General features: G+C 37.0%; 1 protein-coding gene across 2 annotated transcripts in view; it reads left to right on the top strand.

Moving 5' to 3' along the window:
• The window catches only part of LOC128660026 (gastrula zinc finger protein XlCGF26.1-like), a 375,584-nt gene that overhangs the window by 69,090 nt on the left and 278,830 nt on the right, over positions 1–27,664 (top strand). The window contains exons 1-3 of one of the 2 annotated variants that reach the window (XM_053713625.1): positions 7,629–7,747; positions 8,569–8,684; positions 9,543–12,712. In XM_053713625.1, coding sequence (XP_053569600.1) covers positions 9,987–11,906 — 1,920 coding nt within the window. In that variant the 5' untranslated portion in view covers positions 7,629–7,747; positions 8,569–8,684; positions 9,543–9,986 and the 3' untranslated portion in view covers positions 11,907–12,712. Of the gene's footprint in view, positions 1–7,628; positions 7,748–8,568; positions 8,685–9,542; positions 12,713–27,664 lie in introns of those variants that run through there. The other variant, XM_053713627.1, reaches the window with a different exon arrangement.

The following is a 27,664-nucleotide window of genomic DNA, read 5'->3' as shown; positions in this document are numbered from 1 at the left end:
TGGGTATTTCTAAACTCAGGACAAAATTTAGAAACTATTTAGCATGGGTGTTTTTTGGTGGTTGTAGATGTGTAATAGATTTTGGGGGGTCAAAGTTAGAAAAAGTGTTTTTTCCATTTTTCCTCATATTTTATATTTTTGTATAGTAAATGATAAGATATGATGAAAATAACGGTATCTTTAGAAATTCCATTTAAAGGCGAGAAAAACGGTATATAATATGTGTGGGTACAGTAAATGAGTAAGAGGAAAATTTCAGCTAAACATAAACACTGCAGAAATGCAAAAATAGCCTTGGTCCCAGACGGTCAACAAATGGAAAAGTGCTGTGGTCACTAAGGAGTTAAAGTCCCCCCCACCCCACTCACACACACAGCTGTTAAGTTTTATACAAAACATTTATGCACAGAAAAAATTAGTTTATAATATCCCTTTAATTATAACATATGTACACGTAATCAGAACCATTATTTACTATTATGTCTTTGAACCATTTAAAGGGACAGGAAACTCAACTTTTCTTTCATGATTCAGATAAAGCAGCGATTTTAAACAACTTTCTAATTTTCTTCTATTATCAATGTTTATTTGTTAACTTGGAATCTTCTGTTGAAAAACAGGGACATATGCTTAGGAGCCGGCCCATTTCTGGATCACTATATGGCAGCTGTTTTACAAGAATGTTATCCATTTACAAGAGCACTATATGGCAGCACTATTTCCTGTCATGTAGCGCTGCTGATGCCTACCTAGGTATCTCTTTAATATACTTTTCTTTCATGTAAGTGCAAGAGTCCATGAGGAGAGAGCAAAGTTGCCCAAACCTCAAAATGCCTATACATAAACCTCCCACCTCACTCATACCTCAGTTTTACAAACTTGGTGCCATCATTGCAGGATGGTGAAACAAGTTGTGCTTGATTTCTTCTGTGAAAGGCGCTTCTAAGCATTTTGAAGCCCAATTCCTCTCAAAGTACAGTGTTTGTCTGAGGGATGTGAAGAGAGTATTGTCTGATGATGCCATGTTTTCACCTATAGGAAATCTATTCTAAGGCTCTCTGTAAATTCGGTCGTGGGGATTCATCTGTCACCTCCCTTTACAGATTGACATTATACTCCTCTACCATTACCTCTGCTGATATGTTTCAGTACTGGTTTGGCTGTCTGCTATATGTGGATGGGTGTCTTCAGGTAAGTATGTATAATTTTTTTAAGACACTCTCAACTATGTTTGGCACTTTAAGTTTTAAATATATATATTACATATATTTGCCATGAGTCAAGTCTATGTTTATTTCCCTTTGCAGTCTTAACAGTTTCAGAATGGAAAATTATGTTTTGGGAGGAATTTAGTTATTTTTTTCTTACCTGAGGTTCCAGCTAGTTGTAACTTCTGTCTTGTTTTTTTCAAATTTTCGAGGGCAAATTAGGCACGCGATGATGCAAAATGCTTCCATTTATTGTGTCATTCCTGGAGCAAATATTTTTGGCCCGAAGGTTGCGTTTGTTTGTGATGCGAATCACATAATTTCTTGCGTTTTTTTTTTTACGCACATTTTTTTGCGCACATTTTTTTGCCGCAAAGTCGTGACTGTTATGATGCGAATCATGTCATTTCCTGTTAACCTTTGCGCCAAAAGTTTTTTTTCTCTGCATTTGCATCATCTTTGTTAGCGTCATTTTTGGCGCCAAAAAAATTTGTTATATTCAGTCTCCTCCTTTTTTTCCTCTCTGCTTTCATTTGTTACAGAGGGCTATGATGTTTGCATTCTTTTGCATATAAGTATTTTTTCATAAGCATTTTTTCCCCATTCCTGAAACTGCTATTTTGAGGAAATTGGATATGTTATCTAAATGTTATTTTTTTTCTTTTTTGTTACATTTTTCAAGATGTCTCAAACTGATGCTGCCTCTGTTACTGTAGGAACCAAGTTGTATGAAAACAAATCTACTAAAGCTAAGTGTTTATGTTGTAAATTGGCTGATCTTCCTTTTTCAGCTCAAGTATGTGGCACTTGTTATGAGAAATAGTTTTATGCTGAGAATGTTTCTATAAGTACAACTACATCTACTGTTAAACCTTCACAGTCTAATGTACATGATATTCCTGTAGATATTAAAAGATTATATTGCTGAAGCCATAGATAAGCCTATGACTGCTATTCCGCCTTCAAATAAACGTAAAAGGTCTCTCCCTACTTCTCATAAATCTAATGAAGTTTGTATTGATCAACATAATACTGAAGTATTGTCTGCTGAAGAGGATTTCTCTGGCTCAGAGGATCCTACTTCAAACTCTGATATTGATAAATCATCCTTTCTTTTTAAGATGGAATATATACGTTCTTTGTTAAAGGGGTATTGACGAATCTAGTCCTCTTGATAACAAAAATAGCAAAAGTTTGAATTCTGTTTTTAAGACTTCTCAAGTTACTCCTGAAGTTTTTAAGACTTCTGAGGTTACTCCTGAAGTTTTTCCTATTACAGATGATATCTCTAATATGATTGCTAAGGAATGGTCTAAGCCTGGTACTTTTAATCCTTCTTCTAGATTTAAAAAATGGTATCCTTTACCTGTGTCCAATTTAGAGCTTTCTGAGAAAGTCCTAAGGTTGATAGCACTATTTCTACTCTTGCCAAACGTTATACTATTCCTATGGAAGATAGTACTTATTTTAAAGATCCCTTAGATAAGAAGATTGAATCTTATCTTAGGAAGGCATATTTACATACTGGCTATTTTTTAGACCTGCAATTTCTATAGCTGATGTTGCTGCTGCTTCAACTTTTTGGTTGAACAATCTAGCACAGCAGTTATTGGATCCTGATTTGTCTAGCATTATTATCTTACTTCAACATGCTATCATTTCATTTGTGATGCTAAATTTGATATTATTAAAATTGATATTAAATCTATGTCTTTGGCTATTCTATCTAGAATAGCTTTATGGCTTAAATCATGGAATGCAGATAATATGGTGTCTAAATCTAGATTACTATCTTTATCTTTTCAAGGTAATAATTTATTTGTTTCTCAATTGGATTCCAGTATCTCCACTATCACTGGGGAAAGGGAGTTTTTTCTGCCCCAATATAAGAAATCTAAGCATAAATTTAAAGCTCCCAATCGTTTTCGTTCCTTTTGTCAGACTAAGGAACAAAGAACACTTCTTCCCCTAAGGCCCCTGGTTCCAATTGGAGACTGCCAAAGAATTGGATTAAAGCCTAGCCTTATAAAAAAACAAATACAGCCCCTAAGACTGCATGAATGTGTGGCCCTCAAACCAGTTCAACTGGTGGGGGGCAGATTGAAATTGTTTTAAGACATTTGGGCAGATTCTGTCCAAAATCAGCGGATTCAGGATATTGTTTCTCAGGGGGTATCAAATAGGTGTCAGAATAAGACCTCCCATAGTAAGATTCTTTCTTTCCCATGTTCTAGCAAACCCTGTGAAGGCTCAGGCTTTTCTGAAGTGCGTTTTGATCTAGAGTTTTCAGTGGTTATTGTTCCAGTTCCTCAACAGGAACAGGGTTTGGGTTTTTATTCAAATCTGTTTATTGTCCCAAAGAAGGAAGATTCATTCAGACCAATTCTGGATCTGAAAACTCTAAATCATTTTGTAAGATGGTGACTATAAGGACTATTCTGCCTATTGTTCAGCAAGGTCATTTCATGTCTTCAATAGGATGCTTATCTTCATATTCCGATTCATCCAGATCACTATCGTTTCTGAGATTCTCTTTTCTAGACAAGCATTACCAATTTGTCTCTCTTCCATTTGGCCTAGCAACAGCTTAGAGAATCTTTTCAAAAGTTCTTGGTGCTTTTCTATCTGTAATCAGACAGCAGGGTATTGCAGTGTTTCCTTATTTGGACGATATTTTGGTACTAGCTCAATCTTTTAATTTAGCAGAATTTCACACAAAACAACTTGTGTGGTTTCTTCAAAGACATGGTTGGCGGATAAATTTACAAAAGAGTTTCTTGATTCCTCAGACAAAGGTCACCTTTTTAGGTTTCCAGATAGATTCATGTCCATGACTCTTTCTTTGACAAACAAGAGACAAATGAATTTAGTTTTAGCCTGTCTAAACCTTCAGTGGCTAAGTGCATGGAAGTTTTAGGTCTCATAACTGCAGCATTGGACACGATCCCCTTTGCTCATTTTCATATGAGACCTCTACAGCTTTGCATGTTGCACCAATGGTACAGGGATTATACTCCAATATCACAGTTGATATACTTAAATCCCAACATTCAACACTCTCTGATGGTTAAAACATCACCTTATTGTTCAAGGGGCCTCCTTTGTTCATCCTTCCTGGACTGTGATCACAACAGATGCAAGTCTTTCAGGTTGAGGAGCTGTCTGGGGGTCTCTGACAGCACACAAGGGGTTTGGGAACCTCAGGAGGCCGAGGTTACCAATCAACATTTTAGAACTCTGTGCTATTTTTAGAGCTCTTCAGGCTTTGCCTCTATTGAAGAGAGAACTTTACATTTGATTACAAGCAGACAATGTCACTACAGTGGCATATGTCAATCATCAAGGGGGGGACTCATAGTCATTCAGCAATGAAAGAAGTATCTCTGATACTTTCTTGGACGGAATAAAACTCTTGTCAAGTTTCTCTGATTCCTATCCCAGGGGTAGACAATTGGGAAGCAGATTATCTCAGTCGTCAGACTTTATTTATGGGAGAGTGGTCTCTCCATCTAGATGTGTTTTTTTCAATTAGTACAGATGTGGGGTCCTCCAGAAATAGATCTGATGGCCTCACGTCTGAACAAATAGCTTCCAAGAAACCTTTCCAGGTCCAAGGATTCTCAGGCAGACACGATGGATGCTCTAGCAGTTCTTTGGTCTTACCAACCTGCTTACATTTTTCTGCCTCTGGTTTTTCTTCCAAGGGTGATCTCCAAGATCATAATGGAACAATCTTATGTGTTTCTGATAGCATCAGCTTGGCCTCTCAGGTTTTGAGATGTCAAGATGTCCAGTTGCCAGCTTTGGCCGCTTCCTTTAAGGTCAGACCTTCTGTCTCAGGGTCCGTTTTTCCATCAGGATCTCAAATCTATAAATTTGATGGCATGGAAATTGAATGCTTAGTCATAGAGGTTTCTCTGACTCAGTAATTAGCACTATGATACAGGCTCGTAAGTCTGTTTCAAGGAAGATTTATTATCTGGGTTTTAAAACCTATATTTCATGGTGTTCAACTCATGATTATTCTTGGCATTCCTTTAGAATTCCTAGGATTTTACAGTTTCTTCAGGATGGTTTGGATAAGGGTTTGTATGTAAATACTTTGAAAGGACAAATTTCTGTTCTTTCTGTTTTATTTCATGGAAAGATTGCTAAACATTTACTGTTTTGTTCAGGCTTTGGTTCATATCAAACCTGTTTTTAAATCTATTACTCCTTGGAGTCTCAATTTGGTTTTGAAAACTTTACAGGCTCTTCCTTTTGAGCCTATGCATTCTCTGGACATTACATTGCTTTTTTGGAAAGTATTATTTATTTTGGCTATCTCTTCTGCTAGAAGTGTTTCTGAACTGTCTGATCTCTCTTGTGAGTCTCTTTATCTGATTTTCTATCAAGATTTTGCCTAAAGTTGTGAATTCTAACAACATTAATAGGGAAATTGTTGTTCCTTCCTTGTGTCCTAATCCTAAGAATTCTCTTGAAAGGTCTTTACATTCTTTTTATGTGGTAAGAGCTTTGAAATATTATGTTGAGGCTACTAAAGATTTCAGAAAGACTTCTGGTCTATGTGTTATTTTTTCTGGCTCCAGGAAAGGTCAGAAAGCTTCTGCTGTTTCTCTGGCTTCTTGGTTGAGACTTTTGATTCACATAGCTTATTTGGAGGTGGAGCATTCTAAGACTCAGAGAATTACAGCTCATTCAACTAGATCAGTTGCCACTTCTTGGGCTCTTAAGAATGAAGCTTCAGTTGATCAAATTTGCAAAGCAGCAAATTGGTCTTCTTTGCATACTTTTTCTAAAATGTAGCATTTTGCAGCCTTTGATAGAAAGATTCTTCAGGTAGTTGTCTGAATTTGATTCTGATGCCTTTGTTTTGAGTTTTTTTTATATTTTTAAGAAAAAAATTAATTATTTTTTAGATTTAATTTCTCAGCGGTAATAGCTGTTTTTATTTTATCCCTCCCTCTCTAGTGACTCGTGGACTTCCATATCTCTGGTATTATATCCCATATGTAACTAACTTATGGACTTGTGCCACTTACATGAAAGAAAACATGAATTTATCACAGTTATTTATTTCATAGTGGCAAAAGTCCATGAGACTAACCCTTTTTTCTGGTTATGATTTTTTTACCAAGAGAGCAAAGCAAAATTGGTGATAAAAGTAAATTGGAAAGTTGTTTAAAATTACATTCCCTACTTAAATCATAAAAGTTTTTTGGGGACTTGACTGTCCCTTTTTAAAATAACAATTTCCATCAATAAAAACATAATATAATGCTGTATCCTGAGATATTTTAGGACACAACAGAAAATACTCCCACATTTAAATAAATAGTTTGTTTCCTCCTTGCATATATCTATATGATAATCACACCCTGAGGGGGAGGCAGGGACTCTGTATTCATCTGACACTAGAGGGGACAATAGACATCTATATGAGAACAAAAGTCCAGGTGTGACCCTCTCATTGTCTCCCAACTGACAAGTTGTACTCATGTGAGTCACACAGAGAAAGGTGACACTCCCACATTTGTATAAATATCTGTGTAACACTCAGTGATATCACAGGAGGAACCAGAGAGACTTCATACTTACAGAGCTTCTGCTAAACGGTAATATGCAAACCCTGACATAAATCTTTATTAACAGCCTCACACTGTTGTGTTTTATATAATGATGAGAAAATAGTGTTCTGCATTTGTTATGATAGAGATAAACGATTTCACTTCATGTAAGAAACTGAGTTTATGTAAAAAAAATCCTCAATTGTACTTATTTAATTTGTTTTCTTTATTTTCCATGCTGTGTTAATGAATGTATTGCTTAGTTTTTCCATTAAAAATGCTAATTTAGTACATAATAATTTACTGCATTTTGTAAAATGAATGTTTGTAGCAGAAACAAGCCATATTTTCATGCTTGTCCAAAAATACATTTGTGGGGGTTGTTCCTGTTAACAGATGAGTAATAGCTTTTTTAAGTATCAGCCAATTAGAATCCTGTATTTCCCTATAGGTTTATAATTAACTGTAGAGCCCAGATAAACCATTTTCATTTAATATTAGTGTGAAGCTGCTATTTGCTCCTGTAATAAATATCACTCAGCTTATGGCCCTGTTGTATCAGTCTCATCACATTTACTGATCTAATCATAAATATCTTGTGATCTGCATATTATTTTATTTCTAATGAGGTTATTTTATAATACATTTCTTATTTCTATTAGCTGCACCTGTTTATCATCAGAACGTTTATCCCATTGATCTGTGACTAATTCTTGTTGTTAGTAAAGACCTTAGTAAGTGTATTCTGCACCTTCAGCTGCTGCTGTTTATGTCACATCATCACAAAACTTAAAGGGACAGTGTTTTTGCTTAAAAGAACAAGAAACCCCAAATGTTTTTCATTATTTAAATAGAACATATAATTTTCAGCAACTTTCCAACTGACCTCTATTTTGATATTTTCTTTATTCTCTAGGTATTCATTACTGAAGCAGCAACAATGCACTACTGGGAGCTAGCTGAGCACATAAGGTGAGCCAATGACAAGAGGCTTGTATGTGCCACTAATCAGCAGCTAGCGCACCATAGTGCATTTTATGCTTTGCCACAAAGGTCCCCAAGGGAATAAAGCAGATTTGATAATAGAAGGAAATTGGAAAGTTGTTTAAATTTGAATAATAAAAGTGTAATTGTGACTTTGCTGTCCCTTTAATGCGTTTCTAATGACTTGTTTTACCGGTGTATAAAATAGTATAAAGTGTATGGGAAATTTCACCTTTAGCTCTAGTTTTTATGTGAAATAACTGTTTGCTGTTTGTAATTTATTTTCATTATTAAATTGTACACAGCCTTTTAAATGACCTGAGGCAGCGGCTCCTACTTAGCATATGCAGGAGTTCACATTATATAAAAACATGAGTCTGTTATTGGCTGATAGCTGTCACATGTTACAGGTGCAGAACTACATTTAGAGAATACAATTTTAAACAACTTTACAATTTACTTCTATTATTTGCTTCCTTCTCTTGTTATCCTTTGCTGAAAGATTTATCTAGGAAAGCTCAGGAGCAGCAGAGAGCCTATGTTCTAGCTGTTGATTGGTAGCTGAATATGTATATATATATCTATTGTGATTGGCTTACCCATAAGTTCAGTTAGAAACCATTAGTGCATTGCTGCTACTTCGACAAATGATACCAAGAGAATGAAACAAATTGATAATTAAATTAGAAAGTTGTTTACAATTGTATTCTCTATCTTAATCATGAAAGAAAACTTTGGATTTTATGTCCTTTTAATCAGAACCATTATTTATTATTATTTGTCTAAACCATTTAATATACTTTTTACAGACTCAGCCAGAGCACTGAGAGATATCAGGTATTGATGTAACTGGAGTGAATAAGGGAACCTTCTTCCTGAGCACAGACATTGGAGCCTGTTATCAGCATGAACTCATATGTGTTAGGTGAGTAAAATAGATATTATGCTGACTTTAAATACTGAGAAAATTAGAATAGATCACTCATTAAACAAATATAAACTATTATATTTATATCTGCATCTTTAAGAACATTTGTGTCAGTGACGTTATAAAGAAGGAGCAACTCCTATTTTGCTGAGGAGTAGGGTAAAAAATACTACTCCCCCTCTGTCCTTTTAGACAGACTATGTCTAACAACTGCCTAACCTCACCCCAAGACCTGGTTCATTACTCAGAACACCTGCACCTTCCCCTGTTCTGACCTCGCTCATGGAACACCCACAACTCCCCCAGTGTTCCCCACCCCAGAACCATCACTGATTTGTGTGCTTAATTTTACAGTGAGTATTATTAAACTTTTGGCTGCTATATAAATAGAAGAACCACAGCCAAAAGCTAAAGATTATCATAAGGTCACTGCTTCTTACCCTCTCAAAACATCTCACACTGATTATAAGTCTGTGATGATTAAGACATCATGTTCTCACCCATTTGGCTGAGCATAAGTGAGGCAGCACTGTTAGTGCATTTGCTTGTGCAATGTTAAATGAGGATGGTGGACGTCACCTCTCTTGCCCAGAATACAGATGTACTTGTTCCCTGGCTGAGAATATGCGGCCCTATAACTTGTTTTCATCAGTAATCAGTCATTTAGTTTACTATAGTGTAGTAATGTTTACTTTCTATGTCATCCTTTTTTAATTTGTGATTTACAGGTAAATAAATATAAAAACACAAAACGGAAGACATTTTTGAGTATAACATTTTTTTTTTTTATTGAGATGGATTATATTATAAATGAAAAAAGTCATATTTTTCTTTACTCTATTTCTTTTTATGTAGACAAACACATCAATAGTTCAACTATCTATCCTTCACTACAGGAAGCAACAGAATCATACCGCAAACTCCATTAGTCTTAGACACCAATGACTATTCACAAACATTGGGGATATCACAGCAGATAATTAAAGGAGATGGTGAATTGGCAGGAACTGGGAAGCAATCATTATGTACAGAGAGTAATTTAGTCATCAAACAAGAGGACAACATTTATGAGTTATCTATTGAAATTATTATCCCCGAGCATAAACCACACCTATTTACTGAGATTTCAAAACCTATTAAAGAAAGGAAAAGGCTACAGTCTAGCCAAGTAATTCATACAAAGGAGCAACCTTTCCAATGTACAGAATGTGAGATAAGCTTTAGATGGGAGTCACATCTACTAGAACACCACAAAATTCACACAGGTGAGAAACCACACACATGTACTGAGTGCAGCAAATGTTTTACACAAATGGATCATCTGAAAACTCAGAAAAATATTTACACAGGAGAAAAGCTTTTCACATGTACAGAGTATGGAAAAGTTTTACACGAATGGATTGTCTGAAAACTCATGAAAGGATTCACACAGGAGAAAAGCCGTTCACATGTACAGAGTGTGGAAAAAGTTTTACACAAATGGATTTTCTGAAAGCTCATGAAAGGATTCACACAGGAGAAAAGCCGTTCACATGTGCAGAGTGTGGAAAAAGTTTTACACAAATAAGTAGTCTAAAAACTCATGAAAAGATTCACACAGGACAAAAGCCTGTCCCATGTACAGAGTGTGGAAAAAGATTTGCACAAATGAGTCAACTGGAAATACATGAAAGGATTCACACAGGGAAAAAGCCGTTCACATGTACAGAGTGTGGAAAATGTTTTATACATAAGAGTCATCTGAAAACTCATGAAAAGAGTCACACAGGAGAAAAGCCATTCATATGTACAGAGTGTGGAAAAAGTTTTACACAAAAGAGTTGTCTGAAAAGTCATGAAAGGATTCACACAGGGGAAAAGCCGTTCACATGTACAGAGTGTGGAAAAAGTTTTACACAAATGGATCATCTGAAAACTCATGAAAGGATTCACACAGGAGAAAAGCCTTTCACGTGTACAGAGTGTGGAAAACGTTTTACACAAATGGATCATCTGAAAACTCATGAAAGGAGTCACACAGGAGAAAAGCCATTCATATGTACAGAGTGTGGAAAAAGTTTTACACAAAAGAGTGATCTGAAAACTCATGAAAGGATTCACACAGGAGAAAAGCCTTTCACATGTACAGAGTGTGGAAAAAGTTTTACACAAATGGATCATCTGAAAACTCATGAAAGGAGTCACACAGGAGAAAAGCCGTTCATATGTACAGAGTGTGGAAAAAGTGTTACACAAAAGAGTGATCTGAAAAAGCATGAAAGGATTCACACTGGAGAAAAGCCTTTCACATGTACAGAGTGTGGAAAAAGTTTTACACAAAAGAGTGATCTGAAAAAGCATGAAAGGATTCACACAGGAGAAAAGCCGTTCACATGTACAGAGTGTGGAAGAAGTTTTACACAAAAGAGTTATCTGAAAACTCATGAAAGGATTCACACAGGAGAAAAGCTGTTCACATGTACAGAGTGTGGAAAAAGTTTTACACAAAAGGGTGATCTGAAAGCTCATGAAAGGATTCACACAGGAGAAAAGCTGTTCACATGTACAGAGTGTGGAAAAAGTTTTACACAAAAGGGTGATCTGAAAACTCATGAAAGGATTCACACAGGAGAAAAGCTGTTCACATGTACAGAGTGTGGAAAAAGTTTTACAGTAAATAGTAGTTTGAAAAAACATGAAAGGATTCACACAGGGGAAAAGCCGTTCACATGTACAGAGTGTGGAAAAAGTTTTACACAAATGGATCATCTGAAAACTCATGAAAGGATTCACACAGGGGAAAAGCGTTTCACATGTACAGAGTGTGGAAAAAGTTTTACAGAAAAGAGTTGTCTGAAAAGTCATGAAAGGATTCACACAGGAGAAAAGCCTTTCACATGTACAGAGTGTGGAAAAAGTTTTACACAAAAGAGTAGTCTGAAAAAGCATGAAAGGAGTCACACAGGAGAAAAGCCGTTCACATGTACAGAGTGTGGAAGAAGTTTTACAGAAAAGAGTTTTCTGAAAAGTCATGAAAGGATTCACACAGGAGAAAAGCCGTTCACATGTACAGAGTGTGGAAAAAGTTTTACACAAAAGAGAAGTCTGAAAAAGCATGAAAGGAGTCACACAGGAGAAAAGCCTTTCACATTTAAAGAGTGTGGAAAAAGTTTTCCACAAATGAGTATTCTGAAAAAACATGAAAAGATTCACAAGGGAAGAAACCTTTCACATGTTTAGAAAGTGGAAAAAGGTTCTTAATGAAATCCGGTATCACTAAACACCAAATATTTAGACACAAACTTTATATACACAGTGTACAAACCTTTTTTACAATTATCCTAGAGGACAAACTCTCTAAATAGAAGCATCAAAATGGATGATATTGTAAATAATACTTTCTAAATCCCAGTTACAAAAGCCCCAGATTTAAAGTGCCCCCGTGCACCTCAATTTCTCTCATATAAATGTGATAGAATACAAACACGACACAGAAATATACAGATCTGTCCTCATACTGACCAGTTTACACAACCATTCTACACCAAAGCACCCCCAGTGTTGTTTATTAATATGTCAGTGTTAGGAGTTGTACGTTTGATTTACATAGGGGAGAAAATAGTTACATTTACAGAATAAAGGAGTCTTTATATGAATAGAGCTTTAAAAACTTAAATAAACAAGAACAGTCTCAAATGATTGACTTCTGGGAGATATATTTAATGTGCACATCATGTGGATAAACCTTTTCTTATAGCAATAGATGCTTAGCATAGTACATGTTATATACCAGAGGAATTACTGAGGGGAAACTGATTTTATTTAATGAGACACAATATCAGTAACGTACGTGATCATAATCAGTTTAATTTAAATGGCTACTATAACTAAAGGGGAACATTATATATCTGATAAATCCCTTTGTATCAAGAGCACAAGTGTTAGGTATATTTATACCATTGTGTGCATATATCATGTAATGCTCCTTTTGACTATATAATGATATACAATGTTTTTTCATGCAAATAAAAAGTGATTATAATCCAGACCAGTATTTTGTGTTTTTTTGTATAATTATAAACACAATATCACCGAATAATTAGGAAAACATCATCAAAGACAGAAGCCAAATCTGACAATGAAAGTTAAACGCTGATAATTCAGATAGAGCAGGAATTTTACCCAACTTTCCAATTTACTTCTATTATCTAATTTGCTTTGTTCTTTTGGTATCCTTTGTTATTGAGTAAACCTAGGAGGCTGATATTATATGAGCTTATGGGCGTGCACATGTATTTAGCACTCTGTGCAGCAGTGTTTGTAACTATGTATAACAGCTATAAATGTTCTTGCAAACTCTGCTGTCTGAAGATACCTGCACGCTCCTGAGTTCACCTAGGATTACCGTTTAACAAAGTATACTAAGAGAACTAAGCACAATGGATAATAAATTAAAACTGGAAAGTTGTTTGAAATGTTATGTTCTATCCAATCTATTTAAGTTTAATTTTGACGTTACTGTTGATGTTACTGTCCCTTTAACAGTACATAAAACAATATCAAATTAACCCCCGACCTTCACCAACCCAGATTATTAATCTCCAGCAAGGCTTTATACACAGACATTTTCTGTTACTTTAATCATACTTAAAAGGATAGGAAATCACACTTTCATGATTCAGATAGAATGTGTAGTTTTATGACACTTTTTTTTATTTTATTTTCATATAACAGTTTTATTGTTTGATATTAATATTGTACAATGCACTTTACATGTTATACATTTGCATTTTGAATACCAGTTGTTGAAACAGCATTGAAACAAAAGTCCTGACCTAACCTTAACCCGGGAGGCTGATAATATACCGTTGTCCATAGTTTTAGTTCAAGATGAAGCCAATACCTGGTTAGGTAGTATCCTATTTGAAATAAACAAACCTTAACAATATACATAGCAAATCTAAAGAAAAACTAAAAACAAATATACAAATAAAAATACCTGTCAGCTGCTTATAATATAGTTTGAGTGTGTTTCTATATCTTTGGGGAAATTTAATGAAGATTTATGCAGTCTATACGTCTCTACTTATCTCCTCACCTGAGAAACTGAGCAATATCCATCTCTCCCTATTTGGTTCTCTTAGACCCCTCAGAGGTTGGGGATTTGGGGAAGAAGAGGAAAAAGAAAAGAGGGAACAGAACAGGACAGTGTAAGATCCGGCCGTCTCTGGTCAGTCGGTAGTCCTGGAATTGATATTCACGTGAACAGGGTTAAAACGTCTCAAACCGTCATCCCACAGGAATCTTATGTCAGCTAGCAAGTGTAGCCACTCTTGGTATAACCATATTCTTCCAAGATTAGTAAGTCTGTCACTTTGTCCGTCCAATTTGTCAATGTCAGTGTGTGGGGGTCTTCCAATGTAGTGCTTTAACTCCTGTCAAGCCTATCTGAAGTAAAGCGAGTCTAAGTTTACATGGTAATCTCGGCAGGTCATTCAGCAAAGCAATTCTAGTTGTCAGAGAGAAATCTCTGCCCAGAAGCAATCGGAGACACCTCTCTATAGCTCTCCACATGGGTTGGACCTTAGGGCAGTTCCATCACATGTGGAGATAGGTGCCTCTTGCCTCACAGCCCCTCCAACACTTTCCCAATGTTTCGGGGTAAATAGATTGTAACCTCACCGGGGTGAGGTACCAGCGTGATAGCACTTTAAAATTAAGCTCCAATGCTTGGGGTGAAGTTGAGGCTTTCTTTGTTCGTGTGAAAATGGATTGCCACTCATCTCCCTGTATGTCAGATTCTAGGTCAGTGTGCCAATGAAGTGTATATGAGGGGAGTTGGAGAGCCTGTTCACTTTGTATCATTTTCCTTGCTAAGGACAATGAATGTCTAGCCGTTCCTTTAGTGGAACAGTAGTTCTCAAATGGAGTGAGTTCTCTCATATAGTCTTGTCTGAAAGGTGAGGTGTGCACAAAGTGCGCCAATTGGGAATACTTTAGCCAGCTAGTGTAACTGCCTCCCATATTATTTGCCAATTCCTCTCTCTTCTTAAGATTCCCTTGTATAGAAAATTCTCTTAGTGGAGTAGTGTAGTCCCACTCTGTTAATCTCCTCTGACCTTTATCCAAACCTCCTATTAACTCAGCATTTCTAGGGATTGGAAACAATGGTGAACGAATGCTCGAAATGTGTTTTTTTCCTTTTTATGATCAAGTCCCAAGACTCAAACACTCGACAATGTTTTGCCAATTCCGTACACTGGGGTGGTCTAAGGTCTTTGGGGACCCAGCAGAGAGCTCCCACATCTGGAGCTTTGAGAATGTTCGAATTTATTGCCACCCACGCTTTGGAATCTATCGATCTATGCCAGTCTATTACCCTTTGTAGTGTTATAGCATCTAGATAATCTGATATACATGGCAGGCCCAACCCCCCATCTCCGTGTGCTCTGTATAAGCTGTCTCTGTTTACCCTGGGTTTGACTTTCCCCCAAATAAATAGGTTAATATGTTTTTGTATTTGTGCAATAAACCATCTAGGTACTGGAATTGGGAGGGTTTGAAACACATACAAGATCCTGGGCAAGACAGAGGAATTACTGAGGGGAAACTAATTTTATTTCATGAGACACAATATCAGTAACAAACGTGATCATAATCAGTTTAATTTAAATGGCTACTATAACCTACATGTATACTGGGTATGTAATATGTATGTCATGTTCTGTAACTTGATATTATGTCTGTTAGATGTTTTCATGTTAGAAGCCACAAGAACTGATAATAGCACACACTGTATATATAAAGGGAACATTATATGTCTGATAAATCCCTTTGTATCAAGAGCACAAGTGTTAGGTATATTTATACCATTGTGTTCATATATCATGTGATGCTGCTTTTTACTATATAATGAGATACAATGTTTTTTCATGCAAATAAAAAGTGATTGTAATCCAGACCAGTATTTTGTGGTTTTTGTATAATTAAAAACATTATCACAGAAGAATTAAGAAAACATCATCAAATACAGAAGCAGGAATTTTACCCAACTTTCCAATTTACTTCTATTATCTAATTTGCTTTGTTCTTTTGGTATCCTTTTTTATAGAGTAAACCTAGGAGGCTGATATTATATGAGCTTAGGGGCGTGCATGTGTATTTAGCACTCTGTGCAGCAGTGTTTGTAACTATTTATAACAACTATAAATGTTTGAAAAAAGAGATTCAAAAGTTCCAATTTTTCAAAACTTCAGTGACTTTATTAGTGGAAAATTAAATTCTAGTAAATACCAACACGGTAGCAGAGAGACAGCTGGTCCTACTAGTTTCGGCGAGATGCCGTAATCTAAGACCTGCTTTGTGTTACAACATGGGTGTTTAAAAGTAACAATCATTGGCTACAGGGGAGTGTATAGGGCAACTCCCCCTTAACCCTTACTTGGATAATGGATAAAGGATAAAGGATACAGCAGAGGAAATAATCATCATTATTACAATACAATATAATGCAAAGAATTTATCTGGATAGTTAAACACATAGTTAACAATAACAAAATGTTAGTGTAATGTCAGCAACATTGATAAATTAGAGATATCGTAGCTAGGTATAATAACCCCTTTGTTTCCAACCTGAGAATTATTTCATGAATCAAAGGAGCAAAAGCAACACTATAAGTTCAAACTAAATTAAGTACAAAATGAAATACATTTTGATAATAATATTATTTGATAATAATACAATATATAACGATTTGGTAATGAAATAATATAATATAAGTGGAGGAAGATTGAAGTAGTGACAGCATAAACAACCAATAACCGACAATTTAAATTGTAGTGAAGAGTACACAGAACTCTACAACAGTCATACAAGTTCTAGTCATTCATTGTAATGAGAATAAGGAGTAAATGTCTCACAGATTTGATCCTCTATTGTGTATGATACATCATATTGGTGCTAAAAGTGAAAAACTAAATATTAAAAATTAGAACGAAAAAACAACAAAGATATTTGTCATTGATTATTAGAAATTCAGTCACAATTGTAAATATAGAAAACCTTATCTCATATGTAGATATGTATGACCAAACATCTAACAATCAAATAAATAAACCTATAGTTTAAACATCATAGCACCAATGATGTTATCAAAATAGATTCATATACATAAAATATATGACATGAACAATATGTACTGGATTGAATTTACAACCATGAAACCCATACAATATTTAATGGTTGCAAAAGAAAATACTGCCACTAAAGAATCTCACTGTTAGTAAAGATATTAATATTTAACCAAAACGGACTCAATGTACTAAAGATAGTGGACAAGGAGCCCGTTTTCCTTCAAGAGCCAATACAGCCTCATACTCCACTTTTTTGTCTGCCGGTATATTATCCTGCATCGCCCCTAGGAGAGCTGAAGATTCGGAACTGGGCGCTGAAGCGGATTGGTAGAGACTCACACACCCCTTTGCGGCATGTCCCATTGATGACGTCAGACGCTTGCAAGATTCGGGTGGCGCTGTTGAGGAAGGCTCGTCTAGTGTGTAATCCCACACAGGAGCTGCGGTTCACCAGGATGATGGAGCCTTTGTCCTGAAAGCTGCTGACACCTCTTGTGCAAGTTCGAGTGAAGCCGTTCATCAATTAGTGTGGGGTGAGTCAAGAGGTTCACATCCTCTGTACCTATTACCGTTACTTACTGACTGCTCACAAGCTAGTGCCCATGGAAATGGATATGTACTCTCTTAGGGGTTAATGCTATATTTTGAATACATGGCTTTTTTTCACACTGGAGTACATGACTTTATACTACAAGTTACGGTGACAGTGAACCCTGGGGAATTATCTGTGTTTTGTGTATTTTCTCCTTGATCCCCACGGCCCTCTCCTGTTTCTTTGAGACTGAATCTGTGACTTTATTATTACTTCAATTATACCTTATCCTCAATATGGAAGCCACGGTATCTACACAGTTCTACTCATTGCTACCCCCTAGTGACTGTGATTTTGTAGGGTTGGAGTTAGAGGAATTCTTCAATCAGGAGTCTGGTGACATTAAATTGGGGGACATGTTCTACAGCCTGGAACTATTGAGGCTAAAAGAGACACGTCTTAAATTGGACACTTGGATTATAAACAAATATCTTGGTTTAAAGATGAAGCCTAGAGGCCTTCGGGTCAAAAAGTTTCCTAATTTTGTTATCACAGATAGTGAATTTATCAGTGAGTGGAATTACATCTTATCAGAATGTTCACTGAGGCTAATGGTTTTGTTAGTCAAATATAAATCCAAACAATTACTACTAGTGAGAGATGAAATTGTAAATCTTCAAAATGATCTATCTAGATAGCAAGAATTACAAGAATATAGTAGTTTTGACAAAATGTTGGCTGAGGTGGTTGAGAATAATAGAAAAACCCTTATCTCTACTAAGCACATCAAATTTCTTAGAGATCAGAGGGATTATAATGAGGGGAAAGTCTTTATTTGGCAAAAACAAGCAAGATTCAGAGGGAGAAATTCAAATAAAAATAAAGGCAAATTAAACACTACAGAGGGGAGTGAAGCCTCAGGTAGTGATGAATCAAGTGGTGGTTCATTTAATCATAAGAAAAACAATAAAAAATAAACACAAAAATAAGAATAAACAAAAGAAAAAAGTGAGTTTTGCAGATGTGGACTCAACAGATGATGAATATTCATCAGTTGTGGCTTCCACATCAGGTGAGGAACATTCTGGATCTGATGGTGAATCCACCTCCCAAATATTGGGGGGTGATTCAACAACATCCATGAACCAAGCAAATGTACCCAGAAACACAAGTAGTGTTGATGTGGAATCCAGTTAAAGTGTTAGATCCAAAGTACCCAATAAAGCAACAGATAACACATCATTTACTTTAAGGCCTAATACTGATGATGGGGGGTCCAATATGGTATCCAACAGTGCAGACACCAATAAGTCGCAGGTTTTTCGGCCTGTTCTAAAACAACCCACAGGGGGAGGGAAGGATGTGGTCAACAAACACAGATGCTCCCTAAGGGAGATAAAACGTCCGACCTAGGGAGTGTTATAAATCTAACTTTCACTAACTTCGGTTGAAATCAAGGTTTTAAATTATGGCCTGGGTTTTTGCCCAAACAGCAGCTTTAATTTATTTAACACCATAGTGGATGTGAATAGATTTATAAGAAAACTTACACTCCAAAAACACTTCCACAACTCCGAATTAACCCATTCTAATACTGACAGTGATCAATACACAAATAGGGCTTCCCTAAATAGGTTTGATTTGACCACCTCTAACATCAGTAATTTTCAAGATGTTTGTGACATTACAGCACTTGAGAGTTTACAAGCAGAATCAGCAACTGCTTAAATAACAGCCAAAGAGGTTTTTCCCAAATTTAAACCACAATCCAAGTTCTACCCCATCCAGAGTAGAGGTAAAACTCTGGAACCCTACCACAAGAGAGTGGTTGAAGATCTAACCTCTCTTCATTATTCTAACAGACCCAGTAAGCACAATTTGTCTTTACGTGAAAAAGAAGCACTAACAGCACTTAAAAATAATGATTCTCTCATTATTAGGAACTCAGACAAGGGTGGAAGTGTGGTACTCTTAGACAAAGATACATACATCCTAGAAGCCACAAGACAATTGGGAGACTCTGACACATATTCCGTTCTTTCATGTGATCCTACAAAAAGATTTCAGAAAGAACTGTCTTATTTGTTGGATGAGGGAAGATTTTTGGACCTCATGGATGATGATACTGTTCAATATCTTTATGTTGAAAACCCAGTGGTCCCGATCTTCCATCATCTGCCAAAAGTCCATAAGAGTCTCGAGGAGGTGAGGGGACGTCCGATTGTTTCTGGCATTGGCTCTCTTTTAGAGCCGTTGTCAGAATGGTTGGACGCCATCTTACAACCCATTGTACATTCTTTATACAGCCATATCAGGGATACCACACATATTCTACAGCTGCTTGAAGACATGGTTTGGACACCACAAGATAGTTGGCTTACCATCGATGTGGTGTCATTATACTCCACTATACCCCATGATATGGGCATTAGTGTCATCAGATATTTTCTGGATTCTCACTATTCTATGGATAATTCTACAGCCGATTTCATCATCAGAGTGACCCATTTTTTGTTAAAACATAATTATTTTATGTTTGAAGGGGTGTTCTATCTACAGAGACAGGGCACCGCCATGGGGGCAAAATTTGCCCCCTCTTATGCAAATATATTCATGGGGTGGCTAGAGATCAACTTTGTCTATGCAGATAGGAACCCCTTCATCCATCACATACGGATGTACAAACGTTTTATTGACGATTTGATTATCATTTGGTCCTCAGATGAGGAATCGGCTGACAAGTTTGCAGAATTTTTGAACATAAGTGATAATGGAGTAAAATTCACCCATGAATGGCAAAAATCTGAAATCCATTTTTTGGATGTTAACCTCAGGGGAGACATTGAAACAGGTACCATTATTTCCAATTTGTATCGGAAACCCATTGCAGGAAATACCCTTTTACACAGCAAAAGTGCCCACCCTAAACATATTTTTAAGGGCATCGCCAAAGGGCAGTTGCTTAGGGCCAAAAGGATCTGCAATAGGGAATCTGATTACAAAAAGGAAAGCAAAGAAGTAAAACATAGGTTACTTGAGAGAGGTTACAACCACTCATTGGTTAATAATGTCTTGGATGAAGTAACCAAAATTGAAAGAGGTGAGATTCTGCAAAATAAAACACACAAAAAATCTGATAACCGCACATATTTCATTACCAAGTACTCATCAGAATTTTATGAGATCTGTAATATTCTGAAAAAATATTTTCCTTTTCTGTATGGGGATAAACAACTGAAAACAGTAGTGGAAAAAGGTTTCAAATGTGTTTATTCTAGAAATGTTACTCTAGGGAATATTTTATCCCCAAGTCAAATATCACAGAAACCAAAACCCACTACATGGCTTTCTGTGAATGGGACCTACAAGTGTGGGGTCTCAAGATGCAAGGCCTGTGATTTCATTACGAAGGAAAAAACTTCCATTCTTGTGTCACCAATCAAACATATGAGACAAAAGGTTGCATTAAATGTTCCACCAATTATGTAGTCTATCTTGTTGAATGTGTCACTCATCAACTACAATATGTAGGCATGACGTCCCGAGATATCCGTACTCGAGTACGTGAACATTTAGGTTACATCAGAAATGAGAAAACATTCTCAGAGTTAGCTTGACATTTTATTGAAATTCATTGTGGAGATGTTAGATCTTTCAAATGGCGGGCAATTGAGGCCATTAGGAGACCACCTAGAGGTGGGGATAAAGATGCTATATTAGCACGCCAGGAAGCATTCTGGATCTTTAAACTCCGCACCCAGATCCCTAATGGCTTCAATTTGGAGTTTGACTTGATCAATCACTGGTGCTGAACACACATATATATATGTTTTTTCGGCAACAGTGCAGCCCGTAAATTTCCATCCAATTAGATGCTTACAGGATTTTGAGAATTTATGTATTTATGTATTCATACATTCAATATTGATCTCCATTTTTTCTATAAGTCCACTATCTTTAGTACATTGAGTCCGTTTTGGTTAAATATTAATATCTTTACTAACAGTGAGATTCTTTAGTGGCAGTATTTTCTTTTGCAACCATTAAATATTGTATGGGTTTCATGGTTGTAAATTCAATCCAGTACATATTGTTCATGTCATATATTTTATGTATATGAATCTATTTTGATAACATCATTGGTGCTATGATGTTTAAACTATAGAAGGTTTATTTATTTGATTGTTAGATGTTTGGTCATACATATCTACATATGAGATAAGGTTTTCTATATTTACAATTGTGACTGAATTTCTAATAATCAATGACAAATATCTTTGTTGTTTTTTCCTTCTAATTTTTAGTATTTAGTTTTTCACTTTTAGCATCAATATGATGTATCATACAAAATAGAGGATCAAATCTGTGAGACATTTACTCCTTATTCTCATTACAATGAATGACTAGAACTTGTATGACTGTTGTAGAGTTCTGTGTACTCTTCACTACAATTTAAATTGTCGGTTATTGGTTGTTTATGCTGTCACTACTTCAATCTTCCTCCACTTATATTATATTATATTATTTTATTTCATTACCAAATCGTTATATATTGTATTATTATCAAATAATATTATTATTATCAAAATGTATTTCATTTTGTACTTAATTTAGTTTGAACTTATATTGTTGCTTTTGCTCCTTTGATTCATGAAATAATTCTCAGGTTGGAAACAAAGGGGTTATTATACCTAGATACGATATCTCTAATTTATCAATGTTGCTGACATTACACTAACATTTTGTTATTGTTATTGTTAACTATGTGTTTAACTATCCAGATAAATTCTTTGCATTATATTGTATTGTAATAATGATGATTATTTCCTCTACTCTATCCTTTATCCTTTATCCATTATCCAAGTAAGGGTTAAGGGGGAGTTGCCCTATACACTCCCCTGTAGCCAATGATTGTGATGAGAGTTACTTTTAAACACCCATGTTGTAACACACAGCAGGTCTTAGATTACGGCATCTCGCCGAAACTAGTAGGACCAGCTGTCTCTCTGCTACCGTGCTGGTATTTGCTAGAATTTTATTTTCCACTAATAAAGTCACTGAAGTTTTGAAAAATTGGAACTCTTGAATCTCTTTTTTCGCTTATTATTCACAGACTACAAGGAGCCCGTTTTCCTTCAAGAGCCAATAAAGCCTCATACTCCACTTTTTTGTCTGCCGGTATACTTTCCTGCATCGCCCCTAGGAGAGCTGAAGATTCGGAACTGGACGCTGAAGCGGATTGGTAAAGACTCACACACCCCTTTGCGGGATGTCCCATTGATGACGTCAGATGCTTGCAAGATTCGGGTGGCGCTGTTGAGGAAGGCTCGTCTAGTGTGTAATCCCGCACAGGAGCTGCGGTTCACCAGGATGATGGAGCCTTTGTCCTGAAAGCTGCTGACACCTCTTGTGCAAGTTCGAGTGAAGCCGTTCATCAGTTAGTGTGGGGTGAGTCAAGAGGTTCACATCCTCTGTACCTATTACCGTTACTTACTGACTGCTCACAAGCTATTGCCCATGGAAATGGATATGTGCTCTCTTAGGGGTTAATGCTATATTTTGAATACACGGCTTTTTTTCACATTGGAGTACATAACTTTATACTACAAGTTACGGTGACAGTGAACCCTGGGGAATTATCTGTGTTTTGTTAACTATAAATGTTCTTGCAATCTCTGTCTGAAGTTACGTGCACGCTCCTGAGTTCACCTAGAATTACCGTTTAACAAAGGATACTAAGAGAACTAAGCAGAATGGATAATAAATGAAAATTGGAAAGTTGTTTGAAATGTTATGTTCTATCCAATCCATTTAAGTTTAATTTTGACGTTACTGTCCCTTTAACAGTACATAAAACGGGGGCGTGGCCAAGCAGCTAACATGGAAGGACGCACAATTTGCAGCTCCTCAAGAAAATTTGGTAATAGGCTGATTTTTACTGTTTATGGACTTTAAATACAGCGGTGATCTCTTCTACTAGTAGCATGAGCTCGAGGTGAGCAACAGGAGCATATTTTTAGCCACATTAAAGGTCTTTCTAATTTTGTACTCGGAAGGCTGCGGCCTACTCACTTGACGTCTCCCCCCCCCCCCTGGCCACCTAGGTTAAGGGGCTGTGTACAGAGCAAAAAGGGAAGCTCATACTGCATACTTGGTCATCACCCTGCCGTGAACCGCTTTCTAATTTTATCTGATGGCTATGGCCCGGACCTATAGTCTGACGTGGGACGCACTGGCAGAGCTACTGCGGAGTCATTACAACAGGCTAGAGCAACGCATCAAGCTAATACTCAAGGGTCAGAGATACACAGAGACAATACAAGACAAGCACTGTGATACCGAAGGTACAACCTCCCATGTCACAGCTGATGCCCTACCTAACAGAGTGATTGCAGCGAAAAGGCAGCCCATTCAAAGTGAGCTACGTAGCAGCCGAGCGCACACTGAAGTGATCTTTCTGGCGCGGAGGTCCTCTGGCACCGTAGCTATAAAACGACCAACACAGCAACTGAACTATCAGAGGTCCACAAAGAGACTTATACAAAAGAAGTCTCAGATGCTTAAAAGAAAAAGCAGAGTTAGGGGACCGGGTATGTCTGGGGCTAAAAGGCTGCTGGATATATCATATCAGTCAATCTACGCTGAACTGTTAAGTGCACAAAACTGCATGAGAGCCCCATTCACAGGGGTTTGCTTGGCCGACTTGTATGCTATAGGTTTAGCAAAAACCGGAGTAGGATAAGTCTGTGAGTTTTATTTTAGGTTGTGTGATGCGCGGTACTGTGGCCCTGACTACACTGCTTACTGCGCAGCAGCCTTATTACTGAGGCTCTCTTACTATTTTTTCACTTCCGTGTGGTTGGACGCAGTGCTGTGCCCCTCATCTTGCCGCCAGATTAATGAAGACTGTGTGTCTGATAATCTATTTCATATTTTATTTGACTCGAAGAATTGCCTGTGTTTCATGTACCCAGCTCATCTACTATAACTTACTTATTACATTACCCTAAAGCTTTCTTATATGGAAGGGTTAGCTAATGGGGTTTCAATTATTGTTTGTTAGACAGAGTGTCTTTGTATACTAGTGTGCATACTACAGCAGAATCTAAATATTTATGCTTGCATGTTAATCTGTTTGATTGTTTAAGTGATATGAAACTGTATATAATGTTCTGCAGGCTTGCCATATCCATATTAGTGATGTTCAGATCTATTTGGACTGGTAAGAAGAGTAACATGGATGCCCTGACGCCCGTTGTAGATAGATTTTGCATGTACACAGCTGAATATAGAAGTGCAGGGTCTGGGTAACCCCTTTCATTTGGTCATTTTTTGACAATAACAGCCCTAGGGCGCCTAGAACATACCTACAGATTCCTGAGTCCTAACATGACTAGTAATAATATTTGTTCAGTCCATTGCCTAGCATAAGAACAGAAAGGCGCAACTACCCACTTATATTGTTTTATGTTTGCTTTCCCTTTGTCATCCTCTGTTTATTTGGTAGAGTTGAGTAGTCTCTGCCCTGTTCAGTAAATAGTTTGCTGAACCCTTTCACAGTGAATGCTGAATTATTTATTCATGTGCCCTCCCGCACCCCATGGGTTTTACGATTTTATTCTTGGACCCAACCGAGGTCCGTGTGACATAGGAGGGTGAGTGTTGAAGATAGGTCCATAAGTGGCCTATCTCCATTTAAAACCCCCAACTTAGATGGATTCATTATGGCCCAAAAGAGACCTCTACTGTTTGACTGAAGACTGGGGGGGAAAACCCATTTCAGATTTGCTCACCTAGAATTGTACCCTTCATATTGTAATTTACAGAAGAACCTGTGTTTTGTGAATTTTCTGTACTGTGAGCAAAACAGTTGTTTGTCTTTGTTTCTCTCAATAAAAATGGCTGCCAAGCTCAGCCCAAGGATGACATGATGATCTGGGCTGCATCTAGGCACTCTGCTGAATAGCAATGACAGTCTGTTGAATCCAACTAGTGAGCCTTTTGTGATTGGATGCCATATGTAGCCCAGATCATGATGTAATCAGTGGGATGAGCTTGGCAGCCATTTCAAAGTTGCCAGAAACAATAACTTTTTTACTTTTCATGCTGCATGATAAAGAAAAGGTGCAGGAGGCCAGGGTCAGCTCCAGAATGAATGAAATGGGGGGGGCATTTTTTTCACAAGGGTGCACCCCTTAATCACCATGATACAAAACCCTTAAACTCAATCTCAAATCTCAATCATGTCCCCTAAACAGCCATGCACCCCAAACCCCCCAATGCAATTAACTCCTTTGTTTGCAATAGCAGTGAGGATACTAGGTTTTCAGGTACTGGTAATTTTGTAGATTAGATTTTGCTATACCTGTTTCGCAATAACTAACGGATATCAGGCTACTTAAAGGGACAGTCGACACCAGAATTTTGTGTTGTTTAAAAAGAAAGATAATCTTTTTATTACCTATTCCCCAGTTTTGCATAACCAACACTGTTATAGAAATACACTTTTTACCTCTATGATTACCATGTATCTAAGCCTCTGCAAACTGCCCTCTTAGTTCAGTTCTTATGACAGACTTGCATTTTAGCCAATCAGTGCTCATTCCAGGGTAACTTCACGTGCATGAGCTCAATGTTATCTATATAAAACACATGAACTAATGCCCTCTAGTGGTCAAAATGCATTCAGATTAGAGGCAGTCTTCAAGGTCTAAGAAATTAGTATATTTACCTCCTAGAATTAGCTTTCAAGTAAGAATACCAAGAGAACAAAGCAAAAATTGTGATAAAAGTAAATTGGAAAGTTGTTTAAAATTACATTCCTTACATTCCCTATTTAAATTATGAAAGGCTTTTTGGACTTGACTGTCCCTTTAATACAACCTATGTACTGTGAACCTATAAGAATATGATTGTATCATATAAAAATGTCTATAAATGGCTACCGGCTATAAGTCTATAAATGGCTACTTATTTTCTTAAACAATAGACCATGATAAGAATATGATTGTATCATATAAATATAAGTCTATAACTGGCTACCGGCCTGTAAACTCCTCTAAAGTGCACTGTTATCTTAGGCCGGGCCAGTGCTCTTTTGAGGCGTCTATAGAAGCCAGTAGCCATTTATAGACATATTTATATGATACAATCATATTCTTATCATGGTCTATTGTTTAAGAAAATGAGTAGCTCACGATAGTTAGGTAAAATTAATGGGGTTAAAGACAAGTCCAAAAAGTCTCTAACTTCCAAATAAGAGGTTAAAACACAGAGCTCTTTACAGATGCGAGATGCAACCTCACAGTTCGGTAGCTGACTCCGCGCCCAACATGCAGCATTACATAACAATTCATTATTTTATTTATTATTTTTAAAGCGTATGATCATATCAATATTTTTTTCAGGGGCACAGCATTTGGGCATTGGCCCCTCCCCTTGAGCCGACCCTACAGGAGGCTATTTTCAGCTTAATCTAAGGTAAAACTTTAACATGACCAAGGTGTAGACTGTCTCTTTAAATACATACGGCGGGATTAAACATTTTAGGGTAACAGGGGTGCGGTGCTAACGTGCTGTTTTTTCTTACCTCTCACTTACATACAGCACTGGTATTACGGGTTTTTATAAACCCGGCGTTAACAGACAAAAAGTGAGCGTAGATCAAAATGTTGCTCCACACTACACTCCAATACCAGCACTGCTTAAGTGAGCGGTGAGCTGGTTATACGCGCTTGTGCACGATTTCCCCATAGGAATCAACTGGGAGAGCCAGCTGAGAAAAAGTCTAACACCTGCCAAAAAGCAGCGTATAACTCAGTAACGCAGCCCCATTGATTCCTATGGGGAAATAAAATTTATGTCTACACCTAACACCCTAACATGAACCCCAAGTCTAAACACCCCTAATCTTACACTTATTAACCCCTAATCTGCCGCCCCCGACATCGCCGACACCTACATTATACTTATTAACCCCTAATCTGCCGTCCCCTTCGCCACCTACATTATATTTTTTAACCCCTAATCTACTGCTCCAGACATCGCCGTCACTACAATAAACATATTAACCCCTAAACTGCCGCACTCCTGCCTCGCAAACATTAGTTAAATATTATTAACCCCTAATCTGCTGTCCCTAACATCGCTGCCACCTACCTACATTTATTAACCCCTAATCTGCCGCCCCCAACGTCGCCGCCACTATTCTAAATGTATTAACCCCTAAACCTAAGTCTAACCCTAACACCTCCTAACTTAAATATAATTACAAATCTGTTAAAATCTGACAGCGCTCAACATTGTGTCTGTAGCTCCTAGTATTGTGGGTACC

The sequence above is a fragment of the Bombina bombina genome, chromosome 5, assembly GCF_027579735.1.
Source record: "Bombina bombina isolate aBomBom1 chromosome 5, aBomBom1.pri, whole genome shotgun sequence".
NCBI classification, from domain to species: domain Eukaryota; kingdom Metazoa; phylum Chordata; class Amphibia; order Anura; family Bombinatoridae; genus Bombina; species Bombina bombina.
The sequence above is the reverse complement of the archived record's forward strand: the minus strand, read 5'-3'. Positions and strand labels throughout refer to the sequence as shown.